This window comes from Artemia franciscana, chromosome 10, assembly GCF_032884065.1.
Source record: "Artemia franciscana chromosome 10, ASM3288406v1, whole genome shotgun sequence".
NCBI lineage: Eukaryota > Metazoa > Arthropoda > Branchiopoda > Anostraca > Artemiidae > Artemia > Artemia franciscana.
In genome coordinates this window covers 35890772-35909239 of record NC_088872.1, presented here as the reverse complement: position 1 = coordinate 35909239, position 18468 = coordinate 35890772, and the positions used below count along the sequence as shown (strand labels likewise).

Genomic DNA, 18468 nt, shown 5'->3' with positions numbered 1-18468 from the left:
ACTTCTTTTAGTGTAACCTTATATATATATATATATATATATATATATATATATATATATATATATATATATATATATATATATATATATATATTATATATATATATATATATATATATATATATATATATATATATATATATATATATATATATATATATATATATATATATATATATATATATTTATATCTCTATATATAAAAATAAGTTGTCTGTGTGTCGAGTGACGTCATGTTTGTGTGTCGACTGACGTCATGTTTGTTGACTGACGTCATTATAAGGATTGAGCTGTAGGCGTCATGAAGTTGTTTGTCGACTGACGTCATGTTTTTCAACTGATGAAATTACATACCGGGACACCGGGACACAAATGACGACCGGGACACAGGAATATAAATGACGACCGGAAACCTCAAAGAGAAATTACAGACTGGGACACCCGGACACAAATCACGACCGGGACACAGGGAATATAAATGACGACTGGGACACAGGGACACAACTACAACGGGATCGCCGGGGGCACAGGCGGGATATATAAATGACGACCGGGACACAGGGATTGTTCGAATAGAAATTACAGACCGGGACACCGGGACACAAATGACGACCGGGACACAGGGAATATAAATTACGACCGGGACACTCAAAGAGAAATTACAAACTGGGACACCGGGATACAAATGACGACCGGGACACAGAGAATATAAATGACGACCGGGACACAGGGACACATCATTAGAGTAATGAGGTATAGATCTGAATACGGATTGTTTTTCCCATGGACAATTATATGTTGCATGTTCAAGAGTCAGTAAACCTGACAATCTATATATATGCACAGACAATGGGACAGCGAAGAATGTTGCATATTCGCATGTTTTACGTAGTTAAAAACATATATATATATATATATATATATATATATATATATATATATATATATATATATATATATATATATATATATATATATATATATATATATATATATATATATCTATTCACAGGTGGGACACAACTACAATGGCGCGTAACTAATATGGCGCGTAACGAGTTACGCGCGCGGGGGGGGGGGGGGGGCGCGAAGCGCCCCACCCACTAGGTTTTGGGGTGACGCCACCCCAACAGCTAGTATATATATATATATATATATATATATATATATATATATATATATATATATATATATATATATATATATACATATATATATATATATATATATATATATATATATATATATATATATATATATATATATATATATATATATATATATATATATATATATATATATATATATATATATATATATATATATATATATATATATATATATATATATATATATATATATATATATATAAAATATCCAGAAAAACATATGAATACTGGAAGGGATTTTGTGAAACTGCAAAATTATAAATGATGTTTCTTGTAATTTTTTGTTGCCAACTCGATGATTTTGTTTCATCAGTTTAACCTTGAACTAAACCACGTACAACCTATCCTAAGTGCATATTTATGAAGCAAAATAGTCTAGAAATATTACTTGGAAATACTGGAATGATTTTTTTTTATATTTGCAACTAAGATTCCCATGAAGAAGTTGAAATCCGTGAGCTGCAATCAGGGGACTATTTTGGCGAACAAGCTTTAATTAAAGATGATGTAAGAACAGCAAATATTGTTGCCTTACCTCCTTCTGTTCAATGTCTTGCGATCGATAGAGAGTAAGTAGAAATTAATTTATTTTCAAAGAACAAATAAATCTTTCTCTCTCTCTCTCTCTCTCCACTTACTCTCTTTTCCCTTCTCTTTCTTTTAACATTCTCTCTGTGAAGTTTTTTTTATATGAAATTATAATAACGTATGACATTGCTTGGATTAAAACATACTTTAAACAAAATAAATATTCTCTTAATATTGTCAACTTGTACTTAATATTCAAAAATAATACATAAAAACAGATTAAGGCCTAGCCAAAGTCCAAAAATTTAGCTCCCTTGTCAATTCTTTTTCTTAGGCGGCAAGTCGGTCAAATACAAAGGTATCAGTTTTCTTCGTCACTTCAAGTAAACAAACATAAGAGGGTCGAACTTAAGGGGTTTCTCACTCAAAATTACGCTAAGGTGCAGGTTATCCTTAGCAATTCTTCTCGTAATTATTTTATATTATATAATTTTTTATATGTATTTATTAACCGGTAATTTGATATCTGACGCTACTTATTCTCTAGACTCTGTTTAAACAGGTTACAACTAAATAATACTTGACTGAATCGCTCCTGAATAATCCGAGTGGTTAGTCCCTTTGTGTAATTTATGCATTCTCACACTCTCCGATTACAGCTGAATCTAGTCTTTTGAGGAAAATCTTTGACTTCGGAACACAAAAATGTGTAAAGTATTTGAAGGGACTCCAGCCAGGAAGTATATATTACAGAAATAAGTTTCTGATTGTTGAATAAAAAAATTTTTGCTCTATTTTTTGATACCCCACAACAACAGTGTCAAGTATAGCAATCTAGAATGCAAACCCGAAACAGGTTTTATAATTGTTTTGGAATATTAAAAAAAAAAATAATTGTCGGCTTTAAGATTTGATTAGATTAAAATATTCACCAGATTTGTTTATTTTTATTGACATAAAAACCGCCGAAACCACTAATTCAGGAAGGTCAGGAAAACTCCAAATGTTTAACATGGGAATTATAGGAAGATTCCTTGAGAGTGCGTCCTGCCTTAACATTATAGCAATAGGCCTACTGATGAAGCTTTAAAGACATCTTAACATCAGCGTAATATATTCGCATGACCTTAGAAATTAAGTGATGGACGTAACATAGAATTTCATCTCTAGAGCCTATTTTTTCTCATTGTTTAAATTTTTTGCTATTTTACTGAACACCCATTTGAAAGTCAAATGTTATCGTTATATGACTCAATTCGCGGAAATTTATTTATTAATGAATATCAAAATATATTTCGGAAAAAAAAAATAATTGCAAGAGTGATTACTAGACCATATTTAGGCTACATCAATCATGACTCATAGCACTACCTGCCTTTTAAATAATTTTTCATTGGCAATAAACTAGCAATCGTAAACAGTAGTCCAGTTCTTGGCAGGTTTTCTGAATAGCCCTTATCGTAGAAAGCAGAGATGTTGACAAGATATATAGCCATCAATAATTGTATAGTAAGCTTTCATGGACCCACACTGTAATTAATCACAACTACTTATCCGGCAATGAATAAAATTATCTGGGTAGAAGCAAACTAGAGTCTTGTTTGTAATTGACTGATCTGTTTTTAATGCCTGATCCAAATGATTGGTCCAGAAGCAGAATGCTCACACCAAATTGCCACCTAGAAGCTGTATTTTATAACTGAAAATCCATCAACATTTTGGAAAATGCTAGGTATTTCTTGTGACTTTCTTATTCGATGCGCAACTAGGTAGATTTAAAAAAGAACGATTTTTCTCCTACGTATTTTCCCCTTCTCGTCTCATGGAACGTATTATCATATAAATTCAAAATGCGGGGTTTGCAACCCCTTTGGGCTTGTGATTGTTTACGAAACATGTATAGAATGTCCTAAATTATTTAATATTAGCCTTTAAAGATCAACTAAACTCGTTAAATAAATTGCCCTGATAAATCACCAAATTTATATTTAAAGCGAGAATATAGTCCACATAAGTTTAAAATTTGTAGAATACCATCAGTTGTACGCTGCCACTGCCACTACCACAGCTACTCCCTCACGACTGTTCTTACCACATCTGCTGCTGCTTCTGCTGCTACCATTACTACTCCTACAACAGGAATGTCTTGGCAATGGCTGCTAATAATTCCACCGCTACTGCTCTTAGCACATGAATAACTTCTGTGACGACTAATTACATTACAACTAGTTGCTCAACTTCTAATCCTTGTCGAAACTCCTGCCTGATCTACTGCTACTTTTAATGACAGTACTACTCATACAACGATTTGATCTCCACTATTGCGATTTAAACTGCTGCTACTACACCTACAACAACTACTTTTAATGGATTGTTGCAAATTGATAAGCTTCAGCCGTATATTTTTGTATATGTTATAATAAAAATTGAAACAATATTCAAATCATATCTCATTTTTATGGAAGCATAAATGACGCTCTATAATGTTTTAGGGGGTTTATGTGGTCCCTAATTTTGCGAGGTAGTTATGGCTGAAAAACCGACAATGCAAAGAATCATGATTCATATAGTCTAAATATGGTCTAATTTGCCACGTGTTTTTTCCAGGAATTCACCAAAAAAGATTTTTCTCTAAATTTCCCGCTCGGGTTTTGACAACAATATCTTCTCACAAAGCACACCTCTAAGGAAATCTATTCAAAGAAGTAGAAAAAAGTTAAATTGGTGCATTATTGAACCTTGCACGAAATATTCAAAAGTTTATACACTCATAGACTTGAAAAATCCTCGTATTTTCTTTTCTTGGGAAGATTAGTGTTGTATGCCTGTGTTTTGACTTCGAGGTACGTTTCTTGCTTCAAGGACTACTAATCAACGCTGTATGTCCAAAGTTATTGACCCACAAAAGCCTTATATGTTTTATATGGTTGAATTATGTTTTGGTAATGGTTTCCAATCTCCTGATCAATTTGCTTTTACTGTCAACGGATAATAGGAGGTTCAAAATACATTGTTCTTCTAACAATAAACACCAAATTCTATATGTGAATATTTTCTTCATTAGGTCGTTCGTACAACTAATTGGTGATATCAGTGAATTGAAGGACAAAAATTACGACGATGAGGGAAGGAGAACAAGCCAAAGCACACCACCTGCACTTTCTAGTCCTATACATTTCCCCTTGGAGCCGATCGGTAAGTTACTCAGCGCAGAGGCTTCCTGTGTCTGATAAGTTACTTCGTTCGATCTATGAAGAAATTTTGATGATTACCTGCCAAATATAAAAAATGAAATGCACTAATTTAGATTAGTAAGGAAAATAGATTTAATTATGTGAAAATATCAGTCGATTCTCAGAATATCCGATCACTTCAGTTGAGTGAAGGCATCTTGTTCTGGAAAACTGAGATTTATATTGTGTTGCTGACACTATCTGCATTAAGACCACGATTAAGTGTGCCTGCCCTCTTTTCGCTTAGAATGAAACAATCGTGAAACTGTCTTCACTTTACCTTTCATTACTCAGCCATTGGGGAATCAAGATCGACCGAAGTATATTAAGGCATTATCCGATGAACCCACCTTTTAGTCACTTCCAAAGCATTTCAACGTGATCACAGCTTAAATATTATACAGTATGGAAAATCTGGTTCAAATGGGACACATCACAGCGCGCGATTTGGTAAGTTTCCCAAAGCATCACAGCAAATGCTTCAGCAAGTCTCCTATATTTCCATTGCAGTGCGCAAAAAACATGTCATTGTGCACGTGCAAAGGCGAAGTTATGACGAAAAGTGTGCGACTGATGTATCCCAAAATCTTTAATTGTGAATTTTGGAATCTTTGATACTGTATAATATTTATGCTGGGAACGTGATGTCTCTACTAAATATGAGGTGACAAGAGTAATATCAGGTTACAATTTAGGATAAAATTGAAATGTTTATCCTGTATGTTACGTATCGAGTTGATCATTGCTCAACTTTCAAGCGTAAAATTGATAGTTGACGGATTAGAGTAAAAATTCAAGACATAGCTTTTCCTGCTGCCTAATTAAATAGAAAAGAACACTGTTAACATTAGTCTAATCTTTTAGACTAATTTTAAAACTCTATATGAATTTTAAACGCTAGACTCTAAAGGTTTAAAAAAAATGTGCCGTAAAGGCCTTAAATGTAATTTCGAACGTCTTTTTTTTTTTTTTTTTTTTTTTTTTTTTTTTTTTTTTTTTTTTTTTTTTTTTTTTTTTACAGGAGTAAAAATATATCCTAGGTCCTCTTTCAGCAGACTTTAAAAGTAAAATATATTAGAGAATTCTTGAAAAAACATCAAATTAATTCTGCTTGCTGAGCTCCTAGGTTTCTTTTACAGCGGTCTTTCAAAGGGATAGTTTTTATTCACTAGTCCATATGAAAAAAAAACACGAACAAAACACTAATCAACTCAAATTTTGGATGTAAATCATATCACAAGTTAATTGGAAGGTGAAATAATGATGCTGGAGAAGAGCGGAAACTCTTTAAAGAGAAAACTCTCTGAGAATGTTTTTTGCTGAAGAACTCGTTATATCTACAGCTTTGATGCACGGGCTAAGTAATAAAGTATTTACATTAAATTTATTTGAATGATTATTGAATAATAACAGTGTGTTCAATATGCTATAGATTTACTTATACAACTTTGTAAACAAACGAATAAAAAAGAACATAAAAAAGGTGAAAATTTTGATACCACTTAAAATTGTTGAATCACCTGAAGGGTCTCTGATTTTCAGATTTCCTGAACACTCGGTAACGCTGCCAAGTGTGGCGGAACTAGGTCAAGCGTTTTGGGGACTTTGCCACGCTTGGGAGGACTGTGCAGCATACATGGTGCTCTGGGATGTCACTGGAATAACCGTGCCTGAAGCTCCCATGAGATCGTATTATTTGTGGGTGTTTTGAATAATTAACTATAAAACACTTTCCGAAAAAGACGTTTTTCAAAAAAAAGTATAGAGCCTTTTTAAACTTAAGACCAACAGAAGTAAATTCATATAAAAATTCAAATTCAAAACGACCTAACTTACTTTAAACAATATATGAAACCCAAAACGAACAGAAATTAAAATAAACAATTTTAGAAAACATAGGCTATAGGTAGCAGGTTCTAATATAGATGAATTGATACATTTTAAAACAAGTAAAATTAAATTGAATATGCCAGTAAAGCTTAAAACGAATAAAATTACCGAAAGCAGGAATTTGGCCACTACCCTTTCCGTCTTTCCTAACTGTAAAAAGTCTAAAGCTTGTTGCGTCATTTACGCTTTATAGGAAATTATATGCATCTTGGACACTATAGCTTGGTTTTTCAAAACGTCGACGAAAAACATATAAAATCCCTATAACAATGAAGACAACTGGAAAGAACTAATGAAAATAAACTGAATATTTGATATATAATGCCATTAATTATTGGAAAAAAAGTAATTCAACATTTTATTTCACTACAATTTCTATTTTTATTAATACTTGTAATGCGTTTTGTTTTCAGTAAAGCGCAAATGACGTAACAAGCTTTAGGCTTTTACGGTTAGGGAAGGAGGAAAAGGGCAGTAGCCAAACTCATCTTTATAGCAATTTTGTTCGTTGTAAGTTTGACATTAACGTTCAATTTAATTTTTACTCTTTTAAGATAATTTACTCTTCTATATTAAGACCTGCTATCTATATCGTTTATTTTAATTTATGTTCTGTTTGGGTTTCATTTATTCTTTAATACTAATTTTTGGTCGTTTTAAATTTAAATAATTGTAGGAATTTACTTCTATTGGTCTTAAGTTTAATATGACTCATTACTTTTCTTTGGAAACTTCTTTTTCGGAAAGTATTTTAGTTTATTTCTAATCGTTTTTGATTACCTAAATTTTGGTTAAAATAATAAATATTTTCCCAGTTTTTCATGTCTGGTGTAAGAATTAAAATATCGATGTATAGTTCAATAGCCCTAATTAGGGGCTTTTGATTTATTTCAACACCCCCTTGATGTCCCCAAAAAGCTTCAACTAAATGTCATTAGCCGTTCTTGAGATATTTCATAGACGCCCTTCTGACAATCATTCTATTCTCGAGGCCATTCTAGCTAAAACATAGGTGATCTTTCTAGAACTATTGTTGCATAGGTAAGTACCATCTCGTGTTCAGGAACAAACCCGAAGTGTCTTCCAATTTTGTTTGTCTAGGTAAATACTCATTTATCTTCTGCGGAATTTTCTGCGCAAGGGGGGCAATTCTGGGAAAAGGGTTTTCTACAGGGGAAATTGTTCGTAGAAGGGAGAATTTGGGTGGGGAGAATCGTCCGTGGGGAAATTTTTCAAATACTTTTAAATGTAAAAATACGATCGTTATTAATGAACGAAGGGATTCAGGGTGAAATTTTCTTTACATTTTCTTTCTTTTTGAGATAGCGGCAACGACAACCTCTAATGATAAATAGGGCTTAGATAAGTCTTAAATAAAATTTAATGACAGTAGAAACTCATTCAATTCCTTGTAAAAGTCTTAAGATTAAGTAAATTGTAATTTGACTCGTTTATTGCTTTCATTTAAAAGCGTTACTCTGGGCTATTTGAGTAGCATAATTTTTGCATTGTTCACACTCAAGCCGAGTCCTAAATGATCATATTAATCACCTAATAATGAATGCGTGGTACGAATTAAATTTGTTTTTATTCCTCTTCTTTGCTTAATGGTGAATTGTTGAAAACGTATTAGGTATTTTATAAAGATGCTGGTGACAACTTGTATTTTCAAGTAGCAATTGCATTTCGAAGTAATAGTAATCTAATGTACCATCAACTGTCCAAATAATGATTAAGATGATCTATGAATAAACAAGGCTACTTTTCAGAAAAATTAAGTTTTAATAGATTTATCTATTTAGTAAGATATAGCTATTTTGACCTTTCAGTACAGAAAATATGGGACAGTCCCGGATTTTTTGTCATATCCTTGTGTACAAATGTAGACCTACTATTGTTGAAGCAATATGAGTTTTATATGCAAAAGAGAAAGACTTGCTGGTAAAGTATCAAATTCTCCAACTTTCCAAATGTTCATGGTAACGAATTGACCCATGACGAACATAACTGAAACTATAAGAAAAAAAATTTAGGAATGTATATTTTATCGTGAATGCCTGAAATTCGTGAATGTTGACATTTACTGGTGAATGTCCGAAATATCTTTTTTGTCTCCTTGGATTTAGTCAACATTACCAGTCAACTTTTTCAATTTAATGCAGGGTTGGATGATGACAGGTTGGGCTAGATTAGGTTGGTTAGGTTGGGTTAGGCTTTTAACCCATTTCTGATATTTAAAACAAAATTAAACGGTATCTAACCTAAACTAACAAAATTTAATTTAACCTAACTTTAACCTTTACCATCATAACCTGCATAAGACTGAAAATGCTGACTTGCAAAGCTAATTGAATCAAAACAGAGAAAAAAGAATTTCGGACACTCACCAGTGATTGTCAACATTAACCAGATAGATTTCTGACATTCACGGTAACATATACATTAAAAGAATTAGATTTTTACGATACTTCCAAATATGCAAAATCCACTAACTTTAAAGTTATGCATCGGAAGCTATTAGCGAAAGACATAAATATATTCTAAAACTTTATTATTTAAGACATTCCAAGACATTTATAATTTTGCTTCTTCTTTGCTTCAGACAGCCCAAGACAATTTGCATTTATACAAAAAGAAAACAATCCTGAAAAGGGGGTAATTTTGATGAAAATTACATGCCTCCAAATCAGGGATGTCTAGGAACCACAATACAGATACTTCAATCCCTAATCTACAAAATACGCAATCTAGTATTTCTCTAGAGAAGGATAGTCACTGATACGTGTTTCATTTGTATTAATGAATTTCTTTGTATTATTTCTAAAGGGAAGGGGGCTTTAACAAACTAGTGGCTAAAGAATATCACAAAAAAGCATATTTGGACGAAGGTTGAAAGTTTTAGTGTCCTTGAAAGTATCTAAAGAGATCAAGCCACAGAAAAGTGGCGATTTTTGCCTGTTATGGAGAAAGCCAACAATTTTAACCAGAAAAGAGCCAGAATGCATCGTATAAAAAATTTTGGGATAGCCAATCGAATGAAAATTATTGGAAACCTATTTAAATAGCCTTCCCGTTCTGAAGGTGATATACTGGTGCGACTTGGCGTGTTCGTCCCAAGAGATGTATCCATGCAGTACTCATAAAATAAACAATTATAAGATCTAATCTTTCTATGTTCCTCATAAAGCCACAGAAAAAACGTAGTTTTAGGCTCAAGTTTTCTAACTCCGAGTGGAAGCTGTTTCAGATGAATATGGGGTGAGGGTTATACCCTCCAAAACCCCTTCATTTGCAGGAACTGATCTGAATCAAGCGTGCAATATGGAGTGCTGAGGACTGACAGCTCCAAATCTGGATATAATTTGGGTATAGATGTAATTTGTATGCTTACCTGTAGAAGGGACGGGTTGGGGCTTTACATATCCCCTTTCAAAATATTCGAATTGAAAATTTGTTGCTCAAAGGAAGTGCAAATAAACAAGCGTTTTTTTTTCTCGAAGCATTGCAAAAAAGAAATAAAAATATAAAATTCCTTTTGTGTTAGGGAATTCGATATAATCGATTCGAGAAGAAAAATATCGAATTGTTGCTTAAAGAGCGAGGTGTTGATGCGGGAGGTAACACCTATCATTGCATACGGAACATCTGTTGCTCGTCTTAAATTTTAACGACTCTGTTTACTGGGCTTTGGAAAACTGGGCTTTTCCATTGCTCGTATCTGTTTACCGGACTTTGGAAAAAACTTGTTGTTAGTTGAATGTTATTTCTCGAAGTTTTAATTCTTGAAGCACTGTTTTTTTTTCTTTTTTTATCTTTTTTTAACTTTTTTCTTATGTGACAAATTTTTTTTCTTTAAACGGCTGCACTTTTTTTTTCTTTTTATTTCTTGTTTTTTGAAATTGTTGAAACTTGGTGCTTATTTCGTCTATGGTTTGAATGCTTAGGAATTTTAGTGACTAGGCTTTGGCTTTCTCTCTGTCACACTCACTTTCTCTCTCTTACGCTCCCTTTTCTGTTGCTCGTATCTGTTTACCGGACTTTGGAAAAAACTTGTTGTTAGTTGAATGTTTTTTCTCGAAGTTTTAATTTTTGAAGCACTGTATTTTTTTTTTCTTTTTTTTTTAACCAGCCTTTAGAAGATAAACAAATACATTTCTCATAATTTTACTCAGTAGAAACATTTTCCTCTGTTTTCTGGAAATCATAATTACATTTAAAACTCCTATCTTTACTATCTAGATTTTGCTATAATATTATGGTGGAAATGATAGGATATGTCCCAGCTTATAATATAAAAGTTATAGTCACCAATGATGCAGCCAATAATTTACTGTTCTTAGGTTATCTTGGGTCAAACTATCATTTACGTGACATGTTTTGTTAAAACCTTTTCAAACCTTTAATATTCGATCTGTCATCCTCTATTCTTCAATCGTTCGGGCAATATACTTTTAAAATCTTTGATAAGCTGATTTTTCTCGGGTGGAAGGGGCCATTTTTGTTTATTGTCTAAAGTGGCTAATTACTTAGGGCCAACCTTGCAGCCTACAATTGCTTATTGTCATTATTTCACACATATTTAAACCTTGAAAAAGGGAGAAAATAAAAAAAAGAGATTATTCTAATCCACTAGTCTTCAATTTATCTAGGGAAGGCGGGATCCTTCGAGCTGAAATAAAAGGCAAGATTTCCTCTTCCTTTGCAATAGGCTAATCTCTATTTAAATCATCCTTAATCGTATTAGTCTCCTTCTGCGTCTTTCCAACCGATTATTCATTTCTTAAGATTTTAGAATTTTCGATTCATGACTGATGGAAATAAACTAGTTTAAGAAAATAAACTAGACAGGCTAATAAACTAATTATAAACTGAGCAGTGTAGCGAAGAAATCATCATGAGGTTCATGGTTTTGTTGCTTTTGCATGGATAAAATCAAGGCCGTATCCAGGGGGATAGGAGGGTTGAACTTCCATCTCATCCTAAGTTACTGTTCCAATCTTAAACCCGCAACAAAAATGCTTATAAACAAATTTTTTTATGTATGTTTGTAATCCCTCACCCCCAAGAAAAATCCTGGATACGGCCCTGGATACAATTCTTAAAAGAGCATTTAAAAAGAAATTCTATCACATCTTAAAAAAAAAGAAAAAAAAGAGGATTGTCTACGCTTTATTATATTTCCACATTGAATGCCACAATATCCAGTGGCAGAACAAGAAGAGAACTTGTGGAATTCTGACTTTTGAATCGGAAAACTTATATAAATGTGTGAAAATAAGTACATAATGATATTAATCAAATCTTCACTAACCAAAATTTACCCCTCCCCCTAGTAAGTGATCTAAGGCCTTTCTGAAACAGCACTGAAATTTCTTCTCTTCATGAAAAAAATCGAATCAAGAACGAAAGGTTCTCAAGACTAGCTTTTATACTTTCTTGTTATTAAATACATATTTTCTTCGTTAGTAAATATGTCAGTGTTATTTCCTATTGTTTTGAATCTAATCACAAAACTGTTTCAGCTGAATTCACTTCTGTTCACTTACATGAGCTGGAAGTGATTGCCACTTTGGGAATCGGTGGGTTCGGCCGCGTTGAACTCGTTCAAAATACTAAGGACAGAAGCCAATCCTTCGCTTTAAAGTGCCTCAAGAAACAGCATATTGTTCAAACACAGCAGCAAGAGCATATCTACAATGAAAAAGTTATAATGATGGCATGTCGTTCTCCTTTTATTGCACGGTAAGAAAAAATCTTGTACTTATTTCTCAAATGCTCACATTAAAAGCACTAAAACATAGAAAAAAAATGATACTTGTAAAATATACAGATTACAATTAAGAAGTAAATTCAGGTTGATTCTAATGAAATATCCTAAAATTCCATGAAAATTGAATACTCAGAACCAAAATTGTGGAAACTACGGCAAAGAATTATGGAAAGCAGGCCACGAAAAATGCATTGTATCAAATGCTTGGCTTAACCTAACCCCTAACCACCTCTGTATATTAAACACTTAATTAAAATATACAAACATCGTAGTTTTTCTCACTCAAAATAATCAAATCATAACCGATTGCAGAGAGGCAAACCGGTTTTTACACAGCAAAATTCTTGAGTGTGTTCTGTATAATTAAAGAGTACCAAAAGGTTTTTGGTTCGTCTAGTCACTTTAGTCGCATTGGTCTTTTTAGTAAGTATTCAGGGACGGATCCAGAGGTACCCTGCCCCCTCCCAAGATCTTTTCTGGTGCCCCTTCCGTTTTTTTCCCTTTAAAAAAAATAAACTTGACAATTCATTCAATAATTGACACCCTTGTTATATACTCCCCCCCCCAGATTTTGCTCTAGATCCACCTTTGTCAGTATTGACAGGGACTGGTTGGTAACTCAGAAACATCTAAACAATAAACATAATCTGGCAATATTTGTTTTTGTAGAGGAAGTTTATTATAAATTTAATTTACCAGGCAAGGTCTTATATCAATGGATGTAATTAAGGGCAAACTGTCTTCCAATTGAGAGCAGAAAAAAAAGAATTTGACAAAGAGAATGTGATTTTTGAAAAAAAGATGTGCTTGTCCCCTTTGTAAGGGGGAGGACGAAGATTTGAACCATTTTCATGGTAGAGCATGGTGCTGTCTGATTTCAGGGGAAAATATTTAAAGATGATTAGTTTGTACCTTCCTGCACTCTTCAAAGTTGTAATTCAACGGCAATATCTCGAGTTGGTTTGTGGAAGAAAAGGTGTATATGCTTATGTTGTTTTGTATAGACTAGGTTTTTGTTTGGCTTTGCACTCCGCTTTTGTGTGCTTTGTACTTTGTTTTGTTGATAATTTACTTATTTTGTATACATTTTTCGTGTATATGACCCTAGGGCTTTTGAGATACATTTATCAATGTATCTATAATCAAAAATGTTGAATATTTATGCCATTTCTCCAATTAGTGAGTGGACGGTAAGCTTGCCGCCAGTTTCAGGGTCAAATCACTACTATTTTGATAAACAAATCACAAAGTGAGTGAGAAAGTCACCAAAATTATAATTTGCTTGTTTTCTTTTTAAAGCAGTGGAAAGAGTACATTTTATAATTACTTAAGCTTTTACAAAAAGTTTTAAACGTCTTTTCTAAGGAGATGGAAGTGTTATGCACGGACACCATTTTTTTGTAATTTTCCTACTATTCCTGATTCTAGAAAAAATCGCTGTAAAAAAAAAGGCTAAAAAAGGACTAAAACTTCTGAAGTCAAAAAACTTTCTAGTCAGAAAAGAATCACTATATAGGAAAAAATCGCGAGAAATAGCGATAAATCACCAGGAATGACAGCCTGTAGGGCTGGGTAAATTCAGAAACTCATCCACCACTGGGCAGGTCTTTGACCACATTCACTGAAGAAATACCTAATGATGGCATGTCACCCTCCTTTAATTTCACGGTAAGAGGAACTCTTGTACTTCTGCTTAATTGCTCCCATTATTGCTAATCGGCCATCCTGGTTAGCTATGCCGTTTAGTTACTTTGACAATGTCTAACTTGTTCAAAGGATAATTACTGAGTAATTGGACATTATCACTACCCTTTTTTACATGTTTAGATTCGGATAACTCATTTTTAGACATGTTTCAATGTCTTTTTTTTACATGTTTAATCTCTGATTGCTCGTTTTTAGACGGTGTCTATTCAAATGGAGTTTTATATAGTGCTAAATTTTTCTTGACAGTTTGGCTGACGGCTAACTTTGTAATTCCTTTTTTGCAGTTTTTAGTCTATAACTTTTTTTTTCTAATTGCTCATTTTTCGTTAAAACGTTGTAGTGAATCTATTACTATTATGATTTAAGATCTTATAGAATTCCTCCTATATGTGTTATTTTTATCCCAATTAATTCAAGAGGTAATTAGAGGGTAATTTGACGGTATCCGAAAGGTTCTCAGTTTATTAATATGTTTGGATTTACATTACTCGTTCATCCGACTTGCCCCAGTTGAACTAAGTTGAATAAATCATTAAACTTCTTTGACAGTTTGGCTGACGGCTAACTGTTCATTCCGTTTTGGCGGCTTTGTAGTGTCTAAAATATTGTTACTGATTGCTAAGTTTTTGGTGAAGCATCCTGGGGGGGGGCACGTCACAGTTAAGGTATATGATATCACGAGATTGGTATGTATTAGGGGATTGTTATAATATTCAAAATTATTTAGCCTATTTAAACCCATTTATGTTTATAATTCTATATTAATTAACCAAATGAAAAAAGAACACATACAGGAACGTGGGTGGTAGAATTGTTTGGTATTTCTTATTCAAATGTTAATATAAAATGTGTTCCACCATTATTCCCCCCCTTCCCTAGAAAAATGACAATTAACAAAGCCGAGAGATGACTTACGCAGAGAAATGAAGTAAACTATTCATTCCGATAAGTTACCATCTTTCCAACCTCCCTAATTTTGAATCTTGGGACTATGAAACAAGATTGACAGCTGACCGGACACATTTGTTGAGAATGTATCAACATGACCCAACTCATTCGAAATTTATTTAATAGAATGAAATGTCACAACCCCTTGGTATTCAGAGATTTGCTGGTGGAGGGATGGCGGGAAATCTCCCTTCGCATATTTTAAAGTGGTTTATCTTCACCTCCACCAGACCCATGGTACGAAGCATAGTCAGAGAGAGACCAATCCGTATTTTCCTTCTTGTGGAAAGATCGTCATATTTTTGAACTCCTCTGTAAAAAACTGATAATTTTGCCACTGCTTGAGCAGGGTTGCCACCCGATGAGAAAAATCACTAGATTTTTGGGATTTTTTGTTTCATTTAGTGATTTTCTTCAATAATCTAGGGACGTATGTGCTGATTTAGAGTTTTTTGTTTAGGCTTTAAAAATTCACTAGAAATAGTGACAAATCGATAGGGGTTGCAACCCTTAGCTTGAAACTTGGATCAAAATTAAGACTCGCCCGGTCATTTAAATTAAGCCAGGCTTAAAGGAACTGGGTTGACAGCTGGTATACTTATTTGTTTACCATGTTACGGAAGCAACAGTTTGGTTGTGCCCTGTTTCTTTTATTTCTCCTTTTCCTATGCCATTGATTTTAGTACATTGTGAGAAAGTGGTAAGGTTTAACTTCTGAGGTTTTTACAGAAAGTAATGTCATGCCGGATAAATGAATATCGCATTACATTTTGGAAAAATATTACCTTAAATCGCATTGTCCAGCGAAATAAGGATTAAATCCTGTAGAATCGCTGGTTAGTGATGATGATGGTTGGACGTCTCAACGGCATCCCACTCAGTTCGCCACGGCTTTGATGACCATTCTCCACCAACGGCTCTTTTAAAGGCAGCAGTACTGGGGGTATTGACCGTTTCTTCGGTGAGAGAATCCCACAAACTCATTATTCTGTAAGTGAAGAAGTTATTGCGTAGTCTATTGGCAGCTCTCTTCTGATGTAGTTTCCGACTATGCCCCCTAGTTCTGGCAGACTGGTCAAGTTGAAATAGCTTATTTAATGGAGAGTTATAATTCAGGAGCTTATGCGTCATAATAATATCACCCCTTTTATGTCTGTAGACAAGAGTGGGGAGCTTCAGCCTCTTCAGAAGGGATGAGTAGTTTAAGTATTTGCATCCCTCAATTGCTTTCGTAGCCCGTCTCTGAAATGTTTCTAACTTCTGCTGGTCACCTTTGTGACCAGCAGAAGTTATTAATTATTATATGTGCCATGTAATTCTTGCCTGTAGTTAAAAGGGATGGATTTCGACTGTCCTTAGGCCAAAACTGACATCGTGGGAGTTTAAGTCTTTTTTTATAGCTCCCCAAGCTTTCTTTTCTTCGAGCCATAATTCTGCTTTTGAGTTAGTGATAACACCACTTTGTGGTATTATGTACCACATTGTGCTTTTGATAAGTAATAACTTCACAAAAACACAATGTGTGGTGTTTTAAATCGGATCCCGATTTAAAGAATCCCGGGCATCAGTGCAAAAAAAAATTCTTTGAATAAGTTATTCGATTTTCTGCGTTTAGAAATGGGGCATAGAAAATGCAAAGCGTGTGCCTCCTAAAATGGAGGAATTACCTCATACCTAAAGAAATTGGAGTTACCCTTTGCCTCTTCCTAAGTAGCTATATTAGAAAGATTGCCCACGGGTAGAAGATCAAATTTTAAACTAAGAGACTTGTTTTTTTTTCTTATAACGCTGATCATTTTGTCAGATCAGAACAAAATGAGGGGCCTTGCGCATGGATACATGTCCGTCACTGAGAAGCCAGTCTGGGACTTGCACAAAAAGGGACTAGCTGGGTATGTACGGTGAGACACCTTATTATCGTAAATTGCCCATTTTGGTCCCGAAGGTAGCATATGGCGCTATGTTTGAACTGGAATCAATTGAGGATTTTGAGTCATCCAGTCAGAAAGGAAGACATGCTGGACCTTGTTCAAATCAGAATCGTGCAAGGATTTTCAATCCACATAAAAGGGGGCAGGCATTGAGCCCATGATGCCAATAATGTCCCCTTGCCCGTTCAATTAAAAATTTCACACAGTAAAGGTAGGCATGTTTCCCCTTGTTTGAACCGGAGTGGACTAAGGATCTTTAATTTGCATGATTAGTGTACGAAAATGCCAGAGTTCCAGTGCTGTCCAACCTCTCCTGCTGCCAACTTTTTTTTATAGCAAAAATAGCCTCTTTCTTGAGCCAGAATCAAATAAAGATTTGTAATCTCTTTGATTAGAGGTCCTAAGCGGGTCCAAAATCTTTTAAAAGGCCACGTCTCCCCACAACCAACTTCTTAGCAGAAATGTAGCCAGGTGGCGTTTTTTTTTTAAATAAAAAAAAGGCTTTGAATCTGTGTATAAAATGGGTCCGTGACTAATCCCGTACCCTGCCTGTTTTGTAGCAGAAATTTGGGCATGTTGTACCTTGTTCGAAACAGAAGTCATGCAAGGAGTTTTAGAGTGGATGATTGAAATCACAAAGGTAGACCACTCCAATAGACCATCATTTTCTTTTTACAGAATAGCCTGAAAGTTATGGAGCTAATACGTTGAGGAAATGAGACACGAGAATGATGATTTTCAGAGGCTATTACGAAACTTCTAACTTTAGCATGAAAGTGCTCAGGCTCACTTAAAACTTCACCAAAGCTCTTTATCTGCTTTAAGGATGAGGTGAATCCAGATTGATGCTATATTTCACTACGCATTTGTTACACCCTGAATTTATAAAAATGGCACCGGAACAACCACTTTCTGATATTGGAACTTAAGAACTTTTTTGTATTCTCACCAATGGTCTGCGTGTTGCGGGTGTCGATCTCCTGATTCGATGTCTTCGGCCAAAAGTGCAATGCGTGGTTGGGGACGAATATTGGAACGAAGAGTGTCAAGTTTGAATCGAGAGCCTCATGGAACCTTCATTCTTTTGAGTAGTTAAAATTAATTTCCCTTACCTTTCACTGCTAGTTCCGTGTATTTGTCAACGGTGGCTGCTTTTTTAGATGCAATGAAAGCGTGTCTTTTTTATTTTATGCTAATTTTAGCTAAAGATCTGGCCATTAAGAGCATGACCTGCTCTGAATAGGTAGGTATTAGGATATACAAGCAGAACACGGAATATATTGGGCGAAGTA

The 18468-nt window shown here is 34.1% G+C and overlaps 1 protein-coding gene across 1 annotated transcript in view; it reads left to right on the top strand.

The window, feature by feature from the left end:
- LOC136032145 (cGMP-dependent protein kinase, isozyme 1-like) overlaps positions 1-18468 on the top strand; it is a 134025-nt gene that overhangs the window by 66855 nt on the left and 48702 nt on the right. Inside the window, exons 6-8 of the mRNA XM_065712318.1 lie at positions 1600-1738; positions 4762-4892; positions 12343-12562. Of these exons, the coding sequence (XP_065568390.1) occupies positions 1600-1738; positions 4762-4892; positions 12343-12562 (490 nt within the window). The remainder of the gene's footprint in view (positions 1-1599; positions 1739-4761; positions 4893-12342; positions 12563-18468) is intronic.